Source organism: Zootoca vivipara, chromosome Z1 (assembly GCF_965207765.1).
Source record: "Zootoca vivipara chromosome Z1, rZooViv2.hap1.1, whole genome shotgun sequence".
NCBI classification, from domain to species: domain Eukaryota; kingdom Metazoa; phylum Chordata; class Lepidosauria; order Squamata; family Lacertidae; genus Zootoca; species Zootoca vivipara.
Window position 1 is genome coordinate 1,385,042 of NC_142583.1, and position 24,577 is coordinate 1,409,618.

At 43.8% G+C, this 24,577-nt stretch overlaps 1 protein-coding gene across 1 annotated transcript; it reads right to left on the bottom strand.

Annotated features, from left to right (window-relative positions):
• Positions 1-2,922: 2,922 nt before the first annotated feature.
• On the bottom strand, positions 2,923-24,260 carry RCN2 (reticulocalbin 2). Its single transcript, XM_035113268.3, has 7 exons — positions 24,076-24,260; positions 20,004-20,109; positions 13,667-13,863; positions 8,820-8,933; positions 7,854-7,950; positions 6,916-7,058; positions 2,923-3,645 (listed from the first exon to the last, which is right to left on the bottom strand). The coding sequence occupies exons 1-7, from the start codon at positions 24,229-24,231 to the stop codon at positions 3,493-3,495; spliced, it is 966 nt and encodes a 321-aa protein (XP_034969159.1). The 5' UTR covers positions 24,232-24,260; the 3' UTR covers positions 2,923-3,492.
• Positions 24,261-24,577: the final 317 nt, after the last annotated feature.

Below are 24,577 nucleotides of genomic sequence, written 5' to 3' on the forward strand. Positions count from 1 at the left end.
GATAGCAAAAGCACTTCAGGTGTTTGTTATGTATACAACCATTGTCTTTTTGATTGGATGTGCAGGAAACAGACAACCGTTTGTCAGAGTTCCTGTGAAGCAGAGCTCAACGCTCTCTCACTCTCCTTAATGGATTGTGAATGGTTGTTGCAACTGTTCAAGGATATTGGAGTTAATGTGTCTTGTCCTATTCAGGTATATCAAGACAATCAGTCCTGTTTAGCTTTGCTAGCATCTGAGAGTTGCAAGCAGAGGACCAAATATTTGCAGATAAAATTACATCGTGCCAGGGAATGCATAAAGAAAGGACTGGTCCAAATATCATACATGCCAGGTAATGAAATTCCGGCTGATATGTTGTCCAAGGTTGTAAATAAAGAACAGTTGCACAGTTATATGCAAAAGCTACAGTTTGGAACTGCTGAGCTTAAGGTTTCACAGAATGGGGGAGTGATGTCAGGAGATTCAGTTCCACCTTAAGACTTAGGCATGTTGCTGCTGATATATGTCACATGTCTAGGTATATCCTTTTATGGACTCTTACTTTCAGTTCTGTTCTGAGTTCTGTTCTGAACTGTTTGATCTGATGGAAGAGAGAAAGCATCATTCGCTCTCTCTTCATGCTGTAATATAGCTGTAAATAAACCACTTTAAAATGCCTCTCTGCTGCTGCCTTATCATCTCCGCTGCAACCGCTGAAACTGCGTGGGCATCTCTGCTGATTGCGTGCTCAGGTTGCTGAGACCCTGAGTCGTGTTCGTGTTCCATGGGAATCACCGGGACTGAGACGAAGAGGGAGCTGCCGGCTGGACCTCCCAATGGTGAAATCCCATCAGGAGCCTCTCCCTGGCCCTCCTCCTGCTTCCCCCTCCCCAGAGCCTTAAAAACCTGGCGGGCGGGTCGGCACCTTTTTTTGCACCCCCCCCATAGGAACGCATTGATTAAATTTCAATGCATTCCTATGGGAAACCACACTTCGCAAGACGAAATTATTGCAACGCAAAACGACTCATGGAACGAATTAATTTTGTCTTGCGAGATACCACTATAGTTGCATATGACCCATATACCGGAGGTAAATTATCAGCATGCGTCCTCTATGTAGAAGAGGGTGAAAGGTATAATAAGCTGTTTGCGAGGTTTTATACCACAAATCTACAAGTGTTTTCACATTTACTCTAAAATGCTAAATTTGCCTTTGGTGTTTTCTGAAGTTCCCAACAGTTGAGACAAGAAAAAAACAAGCTGATGCCTTCTTCTCTACTACGGGTCTTATTACCATCATAACCCTGAACAGACTGCCCCCTGCCCCAATTTCTAGCATTGGCTTTTGAGCCCTCCTCTCTTGCACTCCCTTCCCCTTCAGGCTGGCCAAAGATAGAAGCGATCAGCTCTAATTCTCACTGCAGAAGCAAAGCTCTTTTACAACACAAACCTATGCAGGTTTATTCCGCAGCCATTCCAGTTATTTAATGGACCTTACTTCCATGTCAGGGTGCTTGACATGGGGTTATTTGAGGGTTATTTGTGCAAATGTTACAGGTAGGTAGCCGTGTTGGTCTGGATCGAAGTAAAATAAAAAAATTCCTTCAGTAGCACCTTAAAGACCAACTAAGTTTTTATTTTGGTATGAGCTTTCGTGTGCATGCACACGAAAGCTCATACCAAAATAAAAACTTAGTTGGTCTTTAAGGTGCTACTGAAGGAATTTGTGCAAATGTGTTAAATATTTCTATCAACAGCTCTCTAAGTACTTGGATCTGTACTATATGTATTTTCCCTTCCCTTCCACTGTTGGGGACCACTGAGACCTTATCTGATGCCCCCAGTAACAACCATAATCTCCAGATTCCACTGGAAAAAGTTAAATTTCTAAAGTTTTTTATAACCTGAGATACAAGGCAAATTGAGGATGCCACTTCTCTCATTTTTTGGTAAGAAATTAGTGCAGACTTCTAGTGGGTGATAGGGTGCAGGTGGTTGGGTGAGAAAGAAAACACATCTATCTCCCTGCTTGGTCTGTGCTCTTGGGCAGAGATAAATGTATGGGTGAGAAAGACATGCGTGTCTGTGGTCTTTGGGTGCATAAGAGTACACTCTTTCCTGTACAGCAACAGAACCAATACCTCCACAATCAGGACCGGCAGGACAGGGCTTCCTTCCCAGGGTAAGCCTGATGTTGTTGTGGTAGCCATGTCCCCGCAGCAGCCAGCTTGTGTTATGCCATGTCCCCCACAGCAGCCACTATGTGAATGGTGCCCACCAGACTTCCACAGCACTTCCATGTTGATTCATGTTTTCTTTTTGAAGTTATTTATTTCATTTATTGTTTCTCACAGAGCAACCCAAAGCAATTTTAACAATAAAAACAATTTCAAATCCAGTACACATACAAACTGGGATAAAAACCGCCACTTAAAAGGCTTGATGGAAAAGGGAAGATCTTAGACAGGTGTTGGAAAGAGAGGTATTGCACCTGCCTGGTATTTAGCAGGTGGGGTTTTCTAAAATGCACATACATCTAGCATAAATCACTGGGAAATGCAATCCTGACTTGATACAAATATACTTTCAAGTTAAGCATTTAGGATCCCAACAAATGACATGGAGTACATAGCAGCAGTGAAGTGTGCTACTGTGGACATGGAACAGGCTCCTAAGGGATTCATCTGGTCCCTTCCCCACTTTCTTTTAGGCAGCTGGAGAAAACAAGGGTTTCAGAGGCATGTAGTTAATAGGACTTTAAAGAATTTTGATTTGCTGTTTCAAACTGATGTTGGCTTTTAAAGCTTGTATCTGTATCTTTCCCTGCATTATATTTATTTCATGTAAACCATGTTGTGTGCTTTTGGGAGAATAGTGGGTCTAATGTATTCATTTAGCCCTAGTTAAGGGAGTCATAGCAAGAATGACAAGAAATAATGAGGACATTTTGAGTTTTTAATCTTTAGTGTTTCAAGTTTGTTTCTTACTTAAATACAATACACTTTCTAAAGTGATTATCATTACAGTAAAAATAATTGCTATCTAGCTGCAAAAATAAGATTCTCAGATTATAAACACCATCTACAGAAGTTAATATACACAGAAACCTTACAAATATGTAAGGCTTTAGTCCTTCTGGATATTCATACAGAAAGATTCTTACAAAGATGAAACAAACACTGTAATAGTTTTTCCTCTTTCCCAAAATCTAATACAAACTAGTGGTATTCTCTATCCTATCACACAGTCACATCTTTGCATTTTTTCAAGTATGTTTCAAAAAGCAGTACTAAAACATGAAATGCTGGAGAAGGTTTCTGCTCCCTTTAAAAGCACAATAGGTTTGTAGTACCGAAATTATGGAGGCTAAAACATCTAAACCCAGGGATGCAAAAACTGCTGCAGACACCAGTATATTACTGCCACACGCAATTTGTGTTGCTGTCTTCAAAGCTAAACGCATTTTTTAAAAATCCGACTCTGGAACAAAGAATAGTCTCTTGGAAACTAGAGTTCTTCATGGTAAAAGCTTTCATCATGCAGCTGCCTGCCATAATCTGTGGCTTCACTGTTGAGAAACAGATCTGGATTCTCAAGAATCTCTGCCACTGCCAGCCTTCCGTTACCATCCAAGTCCATTTCTTCAATGAGGTGGACAGCCTAGAGAATAAAATTAGCAAGCATTAAAGTAGTTCACAAATTCATCTCTTCTCTGTCTGTCTTTCATATTTGAAAAAACTGTACAGTACCAGTAAAGGGTTTCATAGAAATAATATATCATCTGCTGTGTAAATATGATAAAAACATTTAACTGCAAATGCATGTGATGGAAAGGAGGCGTCCAAGAAGTTTCTGCATTCTTTTGGCTGTCCATATAACACTGGCTTGTTGCCAAGGGTAGGGGTTGGATTGCCAGATTAAAGTCTCACCCTCCAAAAGTCTTTCTATTCTGCTCAGATATTGCAGCGGGGAGTAAAGAAATCTATAGTGCCGAGCTGGGGAAGTTTTTTTTTGCTGGAGACCCGGATGCTTAGGTTCCCCCAATCTCTTCAGGCCATCTTAACAGGCGGATACGGCTGCCTACCCATCAATCACCTGTTGTCAGGTGAGGCGTTTTCTGTTGCCTATGTGGTTTGCCATCACTCAAGCTATGACACAAGGTTTTGCAGACACGGGGGCTGCAATTTGATGGTTGCCTGTGCAGTGGGCCAAGGATCAGATAAACCCACTTTCGGCACGAAACTACATCTTCACCTGCTTAATAATAATAATAATAATAATAATAATAATTTTATTATTTATACCCCACCCACCTGGCTGGGTTCCCCCAGCCACTCTAGGTGGCTCCCAACAGAATACAGTCAAACCTTGGTTGTCGAACATAATCTGTTCTGGAAGCCCATTCAGCTTCCGAAATGTTCGACAACTGAGGCACAGCTTCCAATTGGCTACAGGAGCTTCTTGCACTCAAGCGGAAGCCACGTTGGATGTTCAGCTTCCAAAAAACATTCAAAAACTGGAGCATTTACTTCCATGTTTTGGGCGTTCAGGAGCCAAAACGTTCCAAAACGGAGGTGTTTGGGATCCGTGGTTTGACTGTATTAAAAACATGATAAAACATCAAACATTAAAAACTTCCCTAAACAGGGCTGCCTTCAGGTGTCTTCTAAAAGTCAGATAGTTGTTCATTTCCTTGACATCTGATGGGAGTGCATTCCACAGGGCAGGTGCCACTACCAAGAAGGCCCTCTGCCTGGTTCCCTGTAACTTGGCTTCTCACAGTGAGGAAACCGCCAGAAGGCCCTCGGCACTGGACCTCAGTGTCCAGGCTGAACGATGGGGGTAGAGACGCACCTTCAGGTATACTGCTCCACACCAGATGGGCACAGGCTGTCCAAAATGGCCTTGCAGGCCAAATGGGGGAGGCCTTCCACACTACTGCTAGAGTAGGCTATTACAATGCTGAGTGACAATTAGGTGTGTTCAAGTGTAATGGATTCCAGGGAGGACTCAGAACTTGTGTGACTTTGTGATTGAAGTTTGGCTATCACTTCCGGCCGATCGCACAGCAATGGCGGATGCTGTTCTCCTCAGCTGAGGAGAACATGGTGCTCCCGAGACAAGGGGGGGGGACTGCTTCAGCGCATCGGGCCCCCAGAAGTAACCCCGAATCAAGCGTTTTGGGGACATGGATCCAGCAGACGCCAGAAGCGAGCTCCCCCCTCCCTCGGCTAGCCTATTTTCGGGCGGCGAGAGAGCAGGGGGTTTTGAGCTAATGCGGTGCAGAGGAGCATAGCTATCTTGGAGGCACGAAGCTGCAGGTAATTTGCCTATAGCTGGAAAATTGAATCTATTAATTACCAAGGATTGGGCTTAACACCTTGCTCCAGAGGCAGGGCAAAGGGGAGAAATTTATTTAATAATAACTTTATTAAAATCCCTGCAATTTTTTTTATTAAATTTGGACAGGAGAAAATCCCTCTGGAAGCTGAAGTCGGGTCCCGGGAGGAATCAGCAAGCCGCCATTATGACATCACAATAGAAAGGAATTTGTTTATCTCTTTGAGACAGAGAACTGTCAATTGTGAAGAGAGTGTAAAATATAAGGCTGTGTACATAAGAAGTTTGACAATTGTTCTTTTCATAAATGGACACAAGAATTTTAGGATATGAAGAAGAATTAAAAAATAAGACTATAACCAGTTTGGATATAAACTCGGTCTTTGATGTTTTTGGAAATACAATCTGTTCCACTTCCTGCTCTGTTCTGTTCCCATGAAACCAGAGATTAACAGGATGCCTGTAGCCACAACATCACCTGATGGCCTGGACTTTCAGAAGGAACTTTTGGAATTGCTTTTGGACTTGAGGGATGAATTGCGGCAAAATAATATATTGTTATGTGAAAGTAATATACACTTGTGTGAATGGCGTGAAAGGAACCAGAATTGTCTGGACAGAGAAAAAGGATTAACTCTAACAGAGAATGAAGTCAAGCAAGAGGAACAATCATCAGTCTTGGACAATGTAACTGAATTTAAAAAAGAGGAGGAAGATACATGGAACATTGTTTCCCCAGTGAGGGGGGGGGACAGAACATATGTTTGATCCAAGGAGTCCCCAAAGAAGAACCAGCATGGAGTAATGTCCTCCCATTGAGAGAGAGAGGACAGGATCCATACTGGGGTCAGGACCTAAAGGGAATAAAAACTGAGAAAGGGCTGGAAAATGGAATTATTGCTGGATAGTTTTGTACTACAGTATTTAAAGAATTGGGGAGGCATCAGGGGATGATTGAGGAAGAATGCTGGGTAGGCTGGGACAGGGTGGGAATGGGGTGAGGGGTAATAATGGATGTAACTTTCTTGATTGATTTAGATGGTCCGAAACTGGAATGACATATGGAACTCGCTGAAGAATCTGGGAGACCCTGAGTTCAGGGGAAGGGGGGCTAAATTTGTTTTAATGTGTTTAAATGTTAGTATGCTAGAAGAATTAATATTTAAATTTATGGAAAGTTCTTGGTAAAATTTTTAGGCTAAGGGGAGAAATAGAAGATAGAAGGAAGGGAAAATAATTTTTGATTTGGATAAACTGATTAATTATTGGTGGAGAATAGATGGTGATTCTAGAATAGAATATTTGAGTGTTAATGATTAAATGTGTTAGAATAATTTAAGACATAAGATGAAAACTGCTTAATTGGAATTTTAAAATGGACCCAGTGAGGAGGGGGGAATTGAGGAAGTCAACAATGTTAAGTAAACAATATAAGATCTGAGATGTTTTTCTTTTCTATGTTTTCTTTTTGTTTTGTTTTTTGTTTTTGAGGTTTTTTTTGTGATTTTGTATCTGGAAAATGAATAAAAATTATTTGAAAAAAAGAAGAAGTTTGGCTATCAAGTTCATAAAGTTCTTCAAAACTCTTACCTCTTCCTGAGCAATACCTTCATTATTAGGTACTACCCAGCTTAATAACTCTTTAGGGTTGAGTTTCCCATCCTTATCCTTGTCGTAATCATTTGCAAATCGATCCTTCTCTACGAGTATCCATTCCGGGTCTTCACTGGCAGCTAAACACAATTTTTTACATGGATTAAGTCTCCTTCTTTTGTATACCATCAGTTAAAATAAAGGAACTGGAAAAGCAACCATGCTTTCTGAAACAGTATCAGAAGAAACTTTAAAAATGCTGTCCCAGCAATTATTAACAAAATGAAAACTACAGTCAAACCTCGGTTTGCGACCGCCTCCGTTTACGACGAACTTAGGGCGTGACTGCCGCTGACCCGGAAATGTTTACATCTGGGTTCCGCGAGTGCGGATGCGCAGAAGCGATCTGCGCAGCGCGCACACAGAAGTGCTCTATTGGCGCTTCGCACACGCGCAGAAGAACGCCTCCATTTACGACGAACTTGGGGAGCGACCGGCTACCCGGAATGGATTGTGGTCGTAAACGGAGGTTTGACTATATGTTCTAAATGTTGGATCTGCCAAAAAGGCTACCATTTGGTATTGCTATATCAAAAAACCAGACAGCTTTTATTAACTCCCCACATTACTCCAAAGATTCAGGGCCAAAGAGCATTACTGCCATAGAAAAGGAGATGGACAGATTCCTATTTAAATGCTTACAAACTGAACAGCAATAGTCATAGAACTGCAGAAGCTAAATCTCCTTTCTCCTTCCCACATTTACAAGGCACACAAGGTCACTGCTATTCAGAAAACAACCAGTTGCCAAAGGGAAGATGAGTGGAAAGTGTATGGAGAAAACCTGTGTAAAATTAAGGGCCTTGACAGATGTACTTTGCAAATGCAATGCAAATAATTTATGACACTTCTAATTTCATTCCCTGCCCACTCACTTGGATCTCTTCTGTAGTCACCAAGGAACTCTTCAAGGCTCACAAATCCATCGCCATTCTTGTCATGTTCATCCAAAGCTTCCTGAATTACAAACTCCTAGTGGCGAGAGAAAAGGTTGGGTAACTTTGGTCAGTTAACTAAGAGTGTTTAACAGACAAAAGCGCCTGCAGAAATTCACAGGATTCTTAATTTAGATGAGGGGCACTAAGTTCCAAGTAAAATGAACGCACTGTGTAGCTGGTCAAATTCTCACCAACACAGTGAATGCTCATTCTGGTATTTGCATTTTCCTTAGGACGTGTTTCATCATCATCCAAATAAGTGAGCAAGTTGCACTAAGACAACAGTTTGAACTTGTGTACTCAGGTAAATAATTTTGTTAGTGAAGTCCAACCATTGTAGGCATAACTTGTCCTAAGGAAGTGTGGGAGCACGGGAGATAGAACTAAAAGGTGCACAAATGGTGTAGAAGATACTGAATAATTTCCCATGCTAAAATTTGTTGAGGGGAGGGGAAAGGAAGGGCCATTCAAGAACACACACTTTTTGACGTGAAGCAGCTGTAAGGGTTTATAATTTGACAGCATCAGAAATAAATATTGAAATGAGGGTTCTTTCATTTCTCCCATTCACTTCAATGTGGTAAACGCAGGATTGTTTGCCCTCAGCTGTTACATAGCATTGCACAGCACCAGCCTGTGTAGAGAGAGAAGTCTCACTGGCTTCAGTGGAAATCCCGCCTCCAGTGGCTGAGCACTGGGTTGCAGTCTTAAGAAACATCATAGCCACCACCGGTATGTAAAAGCCCAGTGATGGATTTTCAATGCTATGGAGAAGCTTGTTTTACACTCAGAAAAATTAGTATGTTGTACATCCCTATAGAGATGTACAAAAATGCTTCCCTGAGGATCTGAAGAATGAACAAACAGCATTCCCCGTGGTAGCCACTTTCTCTCAAAACTTGCCTTCATGTATTCTGCTTCCTCAGGGTGTTCAAATGCAATGAATTCATCCAGATTCAGACCAGAACTTCCATCCCTATTAGCCTTTTCAAACCTCTTCTTGTCCTTTAAATGGAGCTTAGAAAACAGTTTGGGGAATAACAGTTACATGAATGGAAGTCATATTGTATTCATTAGTTTCAAGCTTCATAAACCTAACCTGCTTTTCCTTTTCCTTTAAATACACATTACAAGATCAATCTTATATACACTGAGAAGAGTTAGAAGTTCATCATAATTTATATCTAGCTAAAAGAGGATTGATAAAGGCTCTAGTCAGAGTGTGATTAGTGATGTAAAATGAGCAAATGCAGAAACTACAAAATTATGTAAGAAAATGCCACATCTGTCATGGAAACCTATGAAGTGCAATGTGCCATATTAGTATACATAGTGCTTAATTTTTTTAAAGCTTCACACAGATGAGTAACTTTTCAAAAAAAACTGTTTCCCCAGAGTAAATATGTTAAGTCTGTTGCACCAAAAGATCCTGAAGCACTTTAAAGGCTAACAGATTTATTATGGCAAAAACTTTTATGGAACCCTTGTCATATTAGAACTCTCCATCTTGCCTGCCAGATGTTTCAATGGGCAGCCCAGCCGTGTTCCACACACCAGGCAGATAAGCCCCCAATGGGGTTTTCCAAAGGCAGGGTTGAGCCATCCCAGGATCTGCTGGATCACAAGCTGCTCTCACAGCCGATGCCAGACAACACCAGGCCTCAAGAGTGGGAATGCCCACTCTCACTTCCACTTGGGGCACCATAGGAGATGGCCGAACATTCCATCTCTCTGACTCTCACGGGGTAATTATTAGAGGCTGTGATAGGAGTAAGCAGCCTCCAAAAATCTTCCCAGGGAAGGGAATATGCAGCCTCATCCGCAGATGCCCAACAACCCAGCCCCAAATTCGGAAGGAAGGAGGGGCTGGGGGCACTGGATGGAAAGCCCCCGAGAGAGTCTGGCTCTCCTGGACACTATCCCTGCAAGTTCCATTACTTAAGATGAAAAATTGGATTTAAGTTTTGGACATCCTTCAGGCGAGGAGGGAGGAATTACTCTGCAATACAACCCAGCCACTGAAATGAAAAAACTGAACTGAAGAAGGATTACATCAGAGACAGTTGGTATGTGGGAACGGAACGTAAAAAAAGGGGGGGGACTTTTTATATCATTTTACTTAAACCCCCCCCCCCCCGAAGAACCGTTTACAAGATTGGAAAGTTTGGAATTCATTGATATAATATGGTTTTTAAAAGTATAACTGTGTGGAAATGAATATATATATATAATTAAAGCTTTTAATTGATTTGCTTGCAAAATGATAAAAGACTTTAATCTGTTGACATCAAATAGAAGCAGATCTTATTACCGCTGGAACCTTGCAAAAATCTTGGATGGTCTCCTTGAAAGGTTGTGGGATGTGATGCAGTTTTAATTGGGAAATCCGCCATGTTCAAGAAAGTCCGGGTTACAGATACAGTGGTACCTCTACTTACGAATAACTCTACTTACGAATGGAGCTCTGTCCGCCATCTTGGATGCGGTTCAGATAGGATTTTTTCTACTTACGAATTTTTAGATAGGGTTGCTTCTACTTACGAATTTTTTCTCCCAATGCATTCCTATGGGATTCGACTTACACATTTTTTTGACTAACGAATGTGCGTTCGGAACGCATTAAATTCGTAAGTAGAGGTACCACTGTAAATAGTCACAGGGGGAGGTGGGCCTTAAATATCTCATTACATTTTCCATAATATCCTAACTATAGGATATACATTTTCCATAATATCCTAACTAGACTAAAGGATGTCGAGAGACAAAATATTATGGCAGCTGTAAACAAAATTTGCTCCCCCATATTCTATGATTTAAGTATCTTAGATAGCAGAGCCAATTACGTCACTAAGTTAATAAGCCCAGCCCAACGTAGGGCTTTTATGCTGGCCCGTTTGAATGTTTTTCCCTCGGCATTTGTCAGGGGAAGATACCAAAACATTCCTAGAAACAAGAGATTCTGCAGATATTCTATGAATGTCCCGGACACTGTAGAGCATATTCTCTTTCATTGCCCATTGTACAATACGCTCCGTCAACGCGTGCTCTCCCCTCTTTTGGGTGGTCTGGAACCCCAGCAAGGTGAAAGTGTGGGATTCTGCCTATCTGACGTTGACCAAAGGGTAACGGCGGGGGTGGCCGAGTTTTTGGTAGCAGTCCTCCAAGGAGCAGGTTAACAAGGAAAACCACTGATTCTGTATGTATATATATATATGTATGTATGTAGCCAACTGCTGCCTTTTTATATATATTTCTAGGCTTTTATATGTTGTTTTCTCTTTTCTGGTTTTATTTGCATAATGCCTAATAAAGGTTTGATAAGTAAGTAATATCTCATTAGATTTGGACTTCCAGCTTTGTTGTGGCAAATCTCCCCTGGAAAGACTGTTTGAAGTAACCGGTTTTGAGAAATTACTGAATAGACCTTTGGATTTGATTTATTGGAACTTTGTGAAGATGGCGGCTGACAGCAGCGAAAAGATTTTTGGATTGATTCGGCTGAAATACCAATGTGAGAAGATATTGTGAACTTATGAAAAGGAATCATAGGCATAAAAGCCACACAGAAATATACAGTTTTGGTTTAACTTGCTTGTGGGAACGACTCAAGAGGCTGTGAAAGAATGAAGGATAACATCAGAACTATTGGAAATGATTATAATTATATGATTATGAAATGCAGTAAATTAAGAGATGATCAGACCCTCCGAACTTGAAGCATGAGAAGTAAAAAAATATATAATTTGGTAGAATATTTGAATTAATTGATATGTATTTGTATAATTTGGAATATTTAATGTGATATGATTGGATGGCTAAAGTGGAAAATTCAATAATTTTTTTATATATATAAAAAGGTGCCTGCCCACTCTCAGCTGCCACCCACAATAAGTGGGTCAGGCTGTGGATGCACACTGAGGAGAGCCTCAGGTGATAAAGGTAGGATCCAGGTAGTCTACATTATAAGATGTGTTAAAACCAGACATGCTGTGAATGTATTTAGGCAACAGTTTGGAAGATAGAAAAGGAAAAATAACCTTCTATCAGGAGAGCAGCAATCCAAATTTCAGATGATGATTACTTTTTTGAAAGCTAGGAATAAAGACATTTTTGCCACCGCTTGCAGTACTGTACATATTAACGACTTATCTAGATGGCTGCAAAAGTAGCCAGTTTTCATGTCAAATTAGGATTTGAAAAAGCATGCTAGGAATTAATTGAAGTGAGCAGCTGAGAATGAAGCAAGTCAGAAAACTCTTGTGTTGGCCGACATCAGCTGTACTTTCCTGGATCCCAAGATTATTTCAAAAAGAAGTTCAAATATCAACTATATGTATTCCTGCATAATACATTAAAAATTTAAGGGCATAGTTGCTAAGCTTCAGAAAGAAATAATCCCCAACAATGGGTGACTTACTCTTGAAAAAAGTAAAGTATTTAAAAACACAAGTTGCTGCTATCCTTTATGAATTGCTACAAATGCAACTTGTTTATGGGACTGTATGACTCAAAGAACAGACTGCATACGCCACCTCTTGGTGAACTGAAGTTTTAATAATAATAATAATAATAATAATTTATTATTTATACCCCGCCCATCTGGACGGGTTCCCCCAGCCACTCTGGGCGGCTTCCCAAAAAAAACAGAAATTCTAAAATACAGAAATCCATCAAACATTAAAAGCTTCCCTAAACAGGGCTGCCTTGAGATGCCTTCTAAAGGTCTGGTAATTGTTCTCTTTGACCTCTAGTGGGAGGGCATTCCACAGGGTGGGTGCCACTACCCTGGTTGATTTAAAATACTGTAAGGAGATACCATGTCAATTTGATCACATATCTAAATATTCCACCTTAGCCACATTTTTAAGGTAAGTTGTGATGCCTGACCCTTTGGCCATATATCAGCTGTAAACTGGGTTTGCAACTGACTGAAGAACTGTAAACTTGATTATATCTGCATACATTTGTTAAAGAACAACAACAATCCTAAAGAAAATATGCTTTTCGATGATGCATACATTTCAGAATAGATAAAAAGGTAAAGGGACCCCTGACCATCAGGTCCAGTTGTGACAGACTCCTGGGGTTGCGGCGCTCATCTCGCGTTATTGGCTGAGGGAGCCGGCGTACAGCTTCCAGGCCATGTGGCCAGCATGACTAAGCCGCTTCTGGTGAACCAGAGCAGCACACGGAAACACCATTTACCTTTCCGCTGTACTGGTACCTATTTATCTACTTGCACTTTGACATGCTTTCGAACTACTAGGTTGGCAGGAGCAGGGACCCAACAATGGGAGCTCACCCTGTTTTGGATTTGAACCGCCGACCTTCTGGTCAGCAAGCCCTAGGCTCTGTGGTTTAACCCACAAGGTACTTTTACACAAAGGACAAAATATTTCTTCTAAGATGGCACTTGCCATCTGCATGTTTCTATTTCAAATAAATGGAAATAAATGTGTTAAATGCTGCCTGAATCAAAAGGTCTCTTGATTAACCAATGACCATCTTTTTAAAATTAACTAAACTACCTGAATGTTTCCATGCAAGTTATAATAAGTTTTTTCCTCGTGTCAAGCCGACTGGCAAGGAAGGGGGAATTAGTGCAATGGTTAGAAAATTTAGAGAGGATCTCTCATACTCTGAACTTGTGGCATTCTCATCCACAGGGCTGGCCTTGACCAAGGCAGGCAACAGAAAGCAAAGAAAATATGTTTCAGGCTGGAGCCACAGGAGAGTACATGGCATCTCACCTGCCGGAAAGATTCTTCTTCGGCATCTTCCAAAGTCGTATCATCATCAAAGTCTATTACACGATCATACATCTGAATATTGTATTCTTCCCAGGATACGTATCCATCTCCGTCTTTGTCATATTCACCAAACTGTTGCTTCGCTTCTTCTACAACATAATGCTTAAAAGATTGCTGGATCCATGAACTTAGCTCACCTGTGGAGATTCCCCATAACATAAGGAGGTAAACGGATTCCTCCCCTCCCTGCCATAAATATTAAGAGGAAGCCAGCATTTTCTAGACTGCTTTAAGCACACATGCAACCCTCATGCCACCTCCATAACAAATGGTGCCCCACCTGCACTAAACATTTAAAATACTATTATAGCATGTTTCATTTTAATTTCATAAGATTTATACACCAAAAATTTGGAAAACTAATAAAAACTATTGGGCAAAATAAAATTTATACACTGCTTGATTGTAGGGGAAACCCTCAAAGCAGTTTTAAAAAGGTAAAACAGAAATCAAGAAAAAACCACAACCATACTTTAAAATGTACAAACAGATTCAAATTGCCTCAACTTTCTAACGATTTTGGTAAAGGTAAAGGTACCCCTGACCGTTAGGTCCAGTCGCAGACGACTCTGGGGTTGCGGCACTCATCTCACTTTACTGGTCTTGGGAGCCGGCGTACAGCTTCCAGGTCATGTGGCCAGCATGACTTAAGCCACTTCTGGCGAACCGGAGCAGCACACGGAAATGCCGTTTACCTTCCTGCTGGAGCGGTACCTATTTATCTACTTGCACTTGACATGCTTTCAAACTGCTAGGTGGGCAGGATCAGGGACCGAGCAACGGGAGCTCACCCCGTCGCGGGGATTCAAACTGCCAACCTTCTGATCAGCAAGCCCTAGGCTCAGTGGTTTAGACCACAGCGCCATCCGCGTCCCTCAAGCATTTTGGTAGGCTTGTCTAAACAAGAATGGTTATAGCAGGTGCCGAAGAGAGTATGGGAAAGGCACCTGCTTGCTCTCAATAGGCAGGGAATCAACTGCTATGGCCTCCCTGAAGAAATCCTGGGGAGTTGCGGTTTGTCAAGTGTGCTGACAGTTGTTAGGGTGCCCCTATTCCCCTCACAAAGCTACAATTCCCAGTGTGGCTCTACAATCAATTCCTCATCCGAGATGTGAACTGTGGTTCTGTGACGGGAATAGGGGCACCCTTACAACTCTCAATACCCTTAACAAACCTTGTTTGAAGTGATAACAGTGCTCTAAATATATAGTGCAGATGAGCCCTTGGACTGAAAAAAGATATCGCACGCACAGAGTTTGCTGATTAAATGTTGTAAGACTATTTCACCCCATATATATCAATCAAATCTTTATTACAGTCATAGAGCAGCATACGTAGGGTGGGGAACAATTATTTAAAATCTGTAAAACGTTTTGGAAAACTAAAATTATTAAAACAGAAGGTATATATAAAATACCGTAAGAGGCTGAAAGAATCTAAAAGAAGGGTTGGGAGCATTAAATGGATGCGGAAGAGCATAAATGGTTAGTATAGAATAGGCTATGGCTATCAATTTACAGAGCACTCTGATGTGAGTGTTCATTAAATCTAGTTTGTGGCACAACAAATTTTGAGCACTGCTATACAGAACCTGGAACCTGGAAACATTGTATGTTGTAGCAGGGTTGGTATCTGAAAGCAGCAGGGAGGTATAGAATTGCCCTGTGCGTCCTGAGTACTTATGGAGTAGTGGGGAGAGGAGGCTAATAGTCTCTATAATGGAGAAGCACATGCTCTATTGTTTCTAATTGTCCAGAATCACAGGGGCCCTGTCTCTCCAAGTAAGCAATCCTCCTATATCGACCTTCAATGACAGCTGGGGGGCGGGGGCGGGCGTGACATCATGCCAGGGTAAAAGTCCTCCGATGCTTAGGGACTTTAGTTAGAGGGGGGGCAGAGTACCTGATGGATTCATTGGCAATAAAAGTTGGAGTCCTGGCTAGATCCAATTGGCGCTCTGTGTCTGCTACATGTTGTTTAATGAGTGCTTTGGCCTGATCACATCCCATGCTGAGTAGAAGACCTGGAGAGAAGCCCAGGGATGAGATTTTAGTTGCCACTGCGTGTTTCCATGTGGATTAAAAATCATCATTCATAGTTAGCAGGGCAAGGCCAAGGGGAAATAAAGATAGTCTGAGCCAATAGTTGAGTATGGTCACCCACACTCTAGCCTCCACTTTTGTGAAGCCTGTCTCTAGTCTGAGATTGGCATTAGAGACACATTTTGGGACTTGAAGGGCTGATCTTAGAAATTTGGATTGTACAAATTCTAGTGGTGCAAAATTGGAGAAGAGGCCCAGCTGGGCACCATAGAGAAGTTGTGCTATTGGCTTGGCTTCAAATACTTTGAGTGCTGCTGGTATATAGTGGCCACCTCATTTAAAAAAAAATTAAGAATTGCAGATGAGTTCCTCTGAGCGATTTCAGCAACACAATCCCCCTGGACTTTCCTACTGCCAGCAGAATGAAAAACTACCCCCAGGTATTTGAAACAGGAGGCCTGCTCAATCTTGTGGCCATCTATGCTCCAAGAGCGGCTCATTGGTCTTTTGGCAAATGCCATTATTTTAGTTTTCTGATAGTTAAGTTCTAGCTGGTCCTCCTTGCAATACTGTGTTAGTGCTCTCAGTGCTCTTTTGAGGCCAATAGGTGTTCTTGAAAGCATTGCTGGATTGTCTGTATAGAGAAGAACAGGCAGCAAGTTTTGGGGAGTGAAAATTTGAGCTTTGGCCACCATAAAGTTGATGTAGAAATTAAACAAGAGTGGGGCCAGTATGCAGCCTTGCTTGACCCCTTGCTCAGTTTCAACGGCATTGGTGAGACGGCCCCAGGGGTTACATCTTACTTTTTGAGGTACCTTCATGCAACATACAAATTAAATGGAGTAGACATGGATCTATTGAGATGGCCTCATTTTTTTCCAGTTTAGCTCTGGGTATGGAATCAAATGCTGCTTTGAAATCTATAGAAGCAGCATAGAGGGAGATTGTGTTGCAGGAGGAGTACTTCTCAATGAGATGATGGAGTACCAGGCACTGGTCAATCAAGTGGGTTGGCCTTCCCTAAAGCCAGCTTGCTCCTCTGCAAGTATATTTTCTTGTTCCAATCAGTCGTGGAATTTCCATTGTAGGTGTCTTGCGTATAAAGTTTGCTAATTACGTTAAGACAACTAATTGGTCTGTAGTTTGCAGGATCATCCTTTCCCCCTTTTTATATACAGGGGCAATGATTGCAAGCCCCTAGTCCTTGGGGGCTCGGCTATGGGTGTCAATGCAGGTGAAGAGTGAGGCCAGAACAGGGGCCCAGAAGTCCATATTGTTTTTAATGGCCTCTGGATGAATTAGGTCTTCCCCTGGGGCCTTCCCCAGTCTTAGCTGAGCTACCAGGTTCTTAATCTCTTGTCACCGTCACTGGTGCCCACATAGGCAGATTCTCTATTGTTTGACTAGAGCCTCCACTTTTAGCAGAGGTGTCCAAGTAGAGTTCCTGAAAGTGAGCCTCCCAGGTCCCTGGGGGGATGTGACAGCCCACCATGTTTGGGCCACTGCTTTGTGGGCTGGATGTAATATGCCAAAATGTGGCTGAATCACTGGATTTGGCTGCCTGGATAAGTCGTGTCCAAGTGTTCTTCATGGCAACCCTTTTCTTTCGTACCAGCAGATGCTTGTAGTATCTCTTCTGCTGGAGGAGGACCATTGCAGCTGTTGGTTTGGTCTTGGATACATAAGCCTTGTAAGTGGCAGCAAGAACTTTTTTGGCATTACCACAGTCCTTGTCAAAGCATGGCTTGGAGTGGTGCTGTTGCTGTCTCAAGGGTGCGCTATTATTCCAGGCTAGGTGCTGGTGGAGCTCTTGCATAAGGGTGTTACAGTTCTCCAAGAGTGCATCAGGAGACCAAAGGCACTGTAGGCAATCTGAGGCCAGTAGTTCAGTTACCATTTGGTTTAGATGAGGGGTCCACTTGGGTCGACAGTAAGTTCTTCCTGCTGGCATTAGGAAGGGTTGGTAGCAGTCCTCAGTATGTATCACTTGGGTGAAGGCTGTTAGCTGAAGGAGAATTGGGAAGCTAGACTGGTGAGTGGGAGCGGTCGCCGAGACCACATAACACCTAAGAGACCTACATGGGCTCCCAGTACGTTTCCGAGCACAATTCAAAGTGTTGGTGCTGACCTTTAAAGCCCTAAACGGCCTCGGTCCTGTATACCTGAAGGAGCATCTACACCCCAATTGTTCAGCCCAGACACTGAGATCCAGCCTCTCTTTTAAATCAGAACCAGTGAGGGCAGTGAATGTCCTGTGTGAGTGCCTGGAGGCGGTTGGAGGATGGATGGCGGTTAACAGATTGAGGTTGAATCCTGACAAGACTGAAGTACTGTTTCTGGGGGACAGCGGGAGGGTGGGTTTGGGGGACTCCCTGGTCCTGAATGGGATAAGTGTGCCCCTGAAGGACCAGGTGCGCAGCCTGGGAGTCATTTTGGACTCGCAGCTGTCCATGGAGGCACAGGTTAATTCTGTGTCCAGGGTGGCTGTCTACCAGCTCCATCTGGTATGCAGGCTGAGACACTACCTGCCCGCTGACTGTCTCACCAGAGTAGTGCATGCTCTGGTTATCTCCCGCTTGGACTACTGCAATGCGCTCTACGTGGGGCTACCTTTGAAGGTGACTCAGAAACTGCAATTAGTCCAGAATGCAGCAGCCAGACTGGTGACTGGGAGCGGCCGCCGGGACCACATAACACCGGTCCTGAGAGATCTACATTGGCTCCCAGTACGTTTCCGAGCACAATTCAAAGTGTTGGTGCTGACCTTTAAAGCCCTAAACAGCCTCGGTCCTGTATACCTGAAGGAGCGTCTCCACCCCCATTGTTCAGCCCAGACACTGAGATCCAGCGCCGAGGGCCTTCTGATGGTTCCCTCACTGCGAGAAGCAAAGCTGCAGGGAACCAGGCCGAGGGCCTTCTCGGTAGTGGCACCCGCCCTGCGAAACGCTCTCCCATCGGTCAAGGAGATAAACAACTACCTGACATTTAGAAAACACCTAAAGGCAGCCCTGTTTAGGGAAGTTTTAAATCTGTGATATTTTAATGTATTTTGGTATTTGTTGGAAGCCGCCCAGAGTGGCGGGGGAAACCCAGCCAGATAGGCGGGGTATAGATAATAAATAATAATAATATGAAGCTGATCCTGGAGGTCAGTGTCTCTCTTCTCGCTTGGCAGGGGGTTGGACTGGATGGCCCTTGTGGTCTCTTCCAACTCTATGATTCTCTGCTTGTGTGCATTTAGAAATGGCTTGTCGTCTGCGTGGGCTTTTGCTTAGTTCAAAAGAATGCCTCTGTATAAGTTCGTCGGTTAGCCCCAATTTATTTCTCAAATTGGCCTTGTTTATGTCCTCTGCCAAGGCCAATTCTAGGGCCAAATTTATTGAGGGACTTATGTTCCTAGGTTCCTGCATGTCCCCTTTAAGATTTATTGACCAGTCCAACGTAGGAAGTATAAGGGATACTTCATCTTGTATCAGCTTGCTCAACTCTTTTTTACACTCCTGAAGGAAAAACTGTGATTTTACTTTGTCTTCTCTGAGGTTCATGAGAGCTACTTGTAAAGTTTGGTGTAATTCCCAGGACTTTACATGCCTTCCTTGTGTACACCATATTGGTCAACCACTCAGGGAGAGAATGGAGCAAAGCCTTAAGTCTTAATCTTGTGCAGCGTCCCACAAAGAGTTACATCCAATGAAATGGAGGGGAGTTAATTCTTTCGTTTCTTTTCTTCCTCACCTTATTGGTAAAACACTGACTCACCCAGTGTTTCTCTCATTCCAGCACTTCTCATATCCCAGCAGTTTTCTCAATGGTTTCTCAACTGGATTTTCTCATCTGGTGAGTTGCAGTTAGTGTGAGTGTGTTAGACTCAGAGGTCAGGGCCATCTTGAAACCTCCACCCCATATATATTATTTGGACCAACTCAAACTTATGTAGTGCATTCATACAGAGGCACCTGTATTGGACTGGTCACCTGCCAGCTTGTCCTCTCCCTTCTCTTCCTTCAGCCATTTGCTGAACAGTTGTTGGAAGTTCAGGAAATATTCTAACTGGCCAGAGTGAAGTGGTCTACCTGCCAGTTGCACTCAGACTGCAGGCCCACAAAGAAGCCCAAATTATGTGGTTTGGTAATGATTCATATCTTCTGCAAGCTAACGTAAAGATCTTTATATATAGTACAATGTCAATATTTTCTCATGAATTATTGGTAAATACTCTTTTCATAACATCATACCTTCTGTGAGAAAGCCATCAGCATCCACATCAATTTTTTTAATAATACCCTTCAGTCTTTTCTGCTGCTCATCTGGACTCAGTCTGGCAAACTCTTCCACTTCTTCCTTTGGAGGGAACAAGAAATCATTAAAATTAGCACATAATCTGGGTGGGTTTATCACTTTTGGCGTGCTGTCAAACAGGTATTTTCAGCAGACAAAACATCTTAGATTTTTGGATCCTCTACTCCAGGCATGTCAAACATGCGGCCCTCCAGATGTTTTGGCCTACAACTCCCATGATCCCTAGCTAGCAGGACCAGTGGTTAGGGAAGATGGGAATTGTAGTCCAAAACATCTGCAGGGCCGCATGTTTGACATGCCTGCTCTACTCCTACCATCAAATGACCAGCTACTGTTGCCTGACTGCTAAGGCTTCAACCCTGTGCTTGGGAGTAAGAAGGACTCTCAGCCACGGGCATAGCCATGATGTTTGTTAGGAAGGACAGGACTTTTGTGGGGGGGGGGCAGAACCACCATGATTGGTCAGCTAAGTATTTCTATTGTTTTACTTGATGGGGAGCTTGGCTACTCCCGTGCTCTCAGTGAGACTTTGGAGTTGGAGGGGGCCCAAGGGTCATCTAATCCAACCCCCTGCAATGCAGGAATCTCAGCTGAAGCATCCATGACAGCTGGCCATTCAACCTCTGCTTACAAACCTCCAAGGAAGGAGAGTCCACCACCTCTCGTGGGAGTCTGTTCTCAGTAAACATGAGTAAAGCTATGGTATAAATCACTTTATTCCAGCTGGTTCATCTAAAATTTTAGCTGCTGTAAGACTCAGAATCCAGCCTAATAATTGCACAGGGAGGAGATGAGAGATTCTACCAAGTAGGCAACAAACTGGTTAGAAATAGTTTAAATAACTGTTTCACCATCTGAAATCTTACCAGTTACAGTTACACAAACATGCCCTCTTTTATCATCATCATCTGAAGGTCCTATTTTGAGGAGCCAGATAAGGGGCAGTCCAAAAGTCTTTGGCACCTAGTGCTCTCCAGCAATGGCAACTGCCACCTGGGCACTACCAATCTCTTTTGGGCTTAAGGATCTAGCAGACACTAAGGCTTGGAACAAGAGCATCACCAAAAGAGCATGTACAGTATGGAAAGGAAAGAGGATATTTCAAGGATATTCCAAATTAATAGGCAATTGTCAATGCCTTGATCCTGCACATCACACACCAGAAATCCTTCTTTGCATAAAACCATACACTGAAACAGTGCAGTGTGGGGAAAGCAGTATTTTGATTGCCCTGCCATCCTGATTTTGAATGGCAACCGAGGTAACTGATATGCATTTGTGAACTTGAATGAGGAGTTTGTGTGTCCCGGGGGGAGGAGTTGCTCCACAAGGGTGGAGAATCTGTGAACCTCCAGATATTGCAGGACTCCCATTCCCATCAGCCCCCGCCAGCATGGGTAATGGGCAGAGATGATGATGATGATGATGATGATAATTTATTATTTATACCCCGCCCATCTGGCCGGGTCTCCCCCCCCCCGCCACTCTAGGTGCTTCCAACACACATTAAAATACATTAAAATTGTTGTTGTTTAGTTGTTTAGTTGTGTCCGACTCTTCGTGAGCCCAAGGACCATAGCACGCCAGGCACTCCTGTCTTCCACTGCCTCCTGCAGTTTGGTAAAACTCATGTTCGTAGCTTCGAGAACAATGTCCAACCATCTCGTCCTCTGTCGTCCCCTTCTCCTAGTGTCCTCAATCTTTCCCAACATCAGGGTCTTTTCCAGGGAGTCTTCTCTTCTCATGAGGTGGCCAAAGTATTGGAGCCTCAGCTTCAGGATCTGTCCTTCCAGTAAGCACTCAGGGCTGATTTCCTTAAGAATGGATAGGTTTGATCTTATTGCAGTCCATGGGACTCTCAAGAGTCTCCTCCAGCACCATAATTCAAAAGCATCAATTCTTTGGCGATCAGCCTTCTTTATGGTCCAGCTCTCACTTCCATACATCACTACTGGGAAAACCATAGCTTTAACTATACAGACCTTTTTAAGATGCTGTCTAGGTTTGTCATTGCTTTTCTCTCAAGAAGCAGGCGTCTTTTAATTTCATGACTGCTGTCACCATCTGCAGTGATCAAGGAGCCCAGGAAAGTAAAATCTCTCACTGCCTCCATTTCTTCCCCTTCTATTTGCCAGGAGGTGATGGGACCAGTGGCCATGATCTTGGTTTTTTTGATGTTGAGCTTCAGACCACATTTTGCGCTCTCCTCTTTCACCCTCATTAAAATGTTCTTTAATTCCTCCTCACTTTCTGCCATCAAGGTTGTGTCATCTGCATATCTGAGGTTGCTTTTATTAGCCAGGATGGGCAAGGATCAAGGAGACAGGTGGTTTGTTTCACTCATCCTAGCAGCCTGTCCACATCCTTGGAGGTAACAGAGATGTAATCTAGCAACATCTGGAGTGTGATAGGTGCCTCACTTGTGGCTTACAGGATATTTGGTGGAAACTTACATTTATTTGTGCAGTGATCTTTATGCAGAGGCAGATCCACCCCAAGGCAAGATGCAGGAGCAACCTCAGGTAGGCAAATCTGGTGGGGAAATCTGATCCCAAAGTACACAACCCAAGAGAAAGTTTTCTGGAACAAGCTCCATTGTCACGAATAGGAACTGTGCAAGAGCACAATGTTCACCTTCCTTATAAGGTTGATGCAAACATAAGTCAAGAAGAGCACTTTGAACACTTTAGACGTGCTATATAGTATTATCATAATTCACATTATTGACTTCTTATTAATTAATCTAGAAAGACTGGTTTATAACTAGCATTCATTTAAGCAGTTCTAAACATCCATTTCTTCACACAGAAAACACATTGCATCCTGTTGCTGAGATCCAAAAGCAACTTGAAGCCCCAGCCAGTACCTGGGTTGTTTCTTTTTCCACAGCATATACAACTATGTCCCAATTCTTTGTGTTACCTATCCCAAAGGGAGGGGGGGTCACTGTCCTCATTTTTGCCTTTTGTGAGTGCCTTGTTCTGAATTTTTGGGGGTGGGAGGGTTGGTGCATCATCTTTGTATGTGGGGTCACATTCCCACTCACCTACCGTAGAAAGCCCACTGAATTCAGAGGGACTTTTGTGACATTGTGCAGGAATGCACAATTCTGTAGTGCACACGGATGCTAGTGCACCTGATAATAATAATAATAATTTATTATTTATACCCCGCCCATTTGGCTGGGTTTCCCCAGCCACTCTGGGTAGCTTCCAACCGAATATTAGAAACAGTACAGCATTCTGGATTAATTGCAGTTTCCGGGTCACCTTCAAAGGTAGCCCCACGTAGAGCGCATTGCAGTAGTCCAAGCAGGAGATAACCAGAGCATGCACCACTCTGGCGAGACAGTATGAGAAAGCAAGGCTCTCGGGTCCACAAACCCTTCCCGCCACCGTCAATAGTCTTTATGCCACAGGCCTGGGTGTTTTCTTTGGGTGTAGAGGGGAGGTGGCTTGCCACAAAAATTTAACACAACGGGACCTCTAGATGATGCAAACGCATGCTGACGAAAACTAAGAATGCACTCCTTTGTTTGCCTACTTCGCTCAGTCCAAAACGTAAGACCACGCATGGCAATCTATTTCTTAGTAAGTGGCAGCGCATTCGGCAGGCCTTGCTCCCATCGCAACTGAAGTGATGCTCTGATGAATTGTGGCTGCGCGCTTGCTTGGCTGATTCTCCGCGGGCGCCCGAGAGGAGGCGAGGTTTCTCTAGAAATGCTTATACTGTGCTGTATGGCCCTTTCGATTTCTGCTGCTGCGAACCAGGAGCGAGAGAGAGAGAGCAGCTTCCCCTGCCTGGGCTGCTAGATGGCAGAGGTGGCGGAATGGCCGGTCCCGGAGCCAGCGCGCCTCCCCTCCCTCCCTCCTCCTCCTCCTCCTCCTCGCCCTCTCTGCGGCGGCGAGGGAGGCCCCTGCCTGCCTGAGACCGGACCCCAGCCTGGCCTGGCCGGCCTGCCCTCCTCCCTCCCTCCCTCCCTGCGGCCTCCCCTCGGCGGCGACCCACCTGGCCTCCCAGCAGCGCCTCGCGGTCGTAGTCCGGGCGGTGCTCGCCGCCGCTGCCGTAGTGCTGCTGCCTCTCGGCCGCGACGCCCAGGACCAAGCCCAGCAGCAGTAGCAGCAGCAGCAGCCGGGCCAGCGGAGCCAGCCGAGGCGCCCGCATGACTCTCTCTCTCTCTCTCTCTCTCTCTCCCGGCTGCCGAGCGAGGGGCTCCTCCTTCCGCGCCGCGCGCTCCAGCCTCCGGGCTCCTCCCTCCCTCGCCCCGCTCCCCGCCGGGAGGGAAGGGCCTGGAAGCCGCTCACGGGAACGAAGGCGCGCCTAAACCGTCGCAAAGCAAGGGCGCCGTTTAAACGCGGCAAATAAACGTCTCGTGAGAAACGGTGAAACAGCGCATACCCCACGTTCCCTTTCAGATACATACATAGGTTTTTCGGTATACGGTAGACCCTCCTTTGGAACTAATTCCTAATTGGAATAGGGGAACGAATTGCCTGCATTGCACGGGAAC

Bases quoted from the DNA above. Each gene is read 5' to 3' on its own strand.
- RCN2 (XM_035113268.3), bottom strand. From the start codon at position 24,231: ATGCGGGCGCCTCGGCTGGCTCCGCTGGCCCGGCTGCTGCTGCTGCTA. The intron at 20,110-24,075 runs GTGGGTCGCCGC...TTCCCTCCAAAG, and splicing joins AGGCGCTGCTGGGAGGCCAG to GAAGAAGTGGAAGAGTTTGC. The intron at 7,059-7,853 runs GTGAGTGGGCAG...AATTGTGTTTAG, and splicing joins TGACTACAGAAGAGATCCAA to CTGCCAGTGAAGACCCGGAA.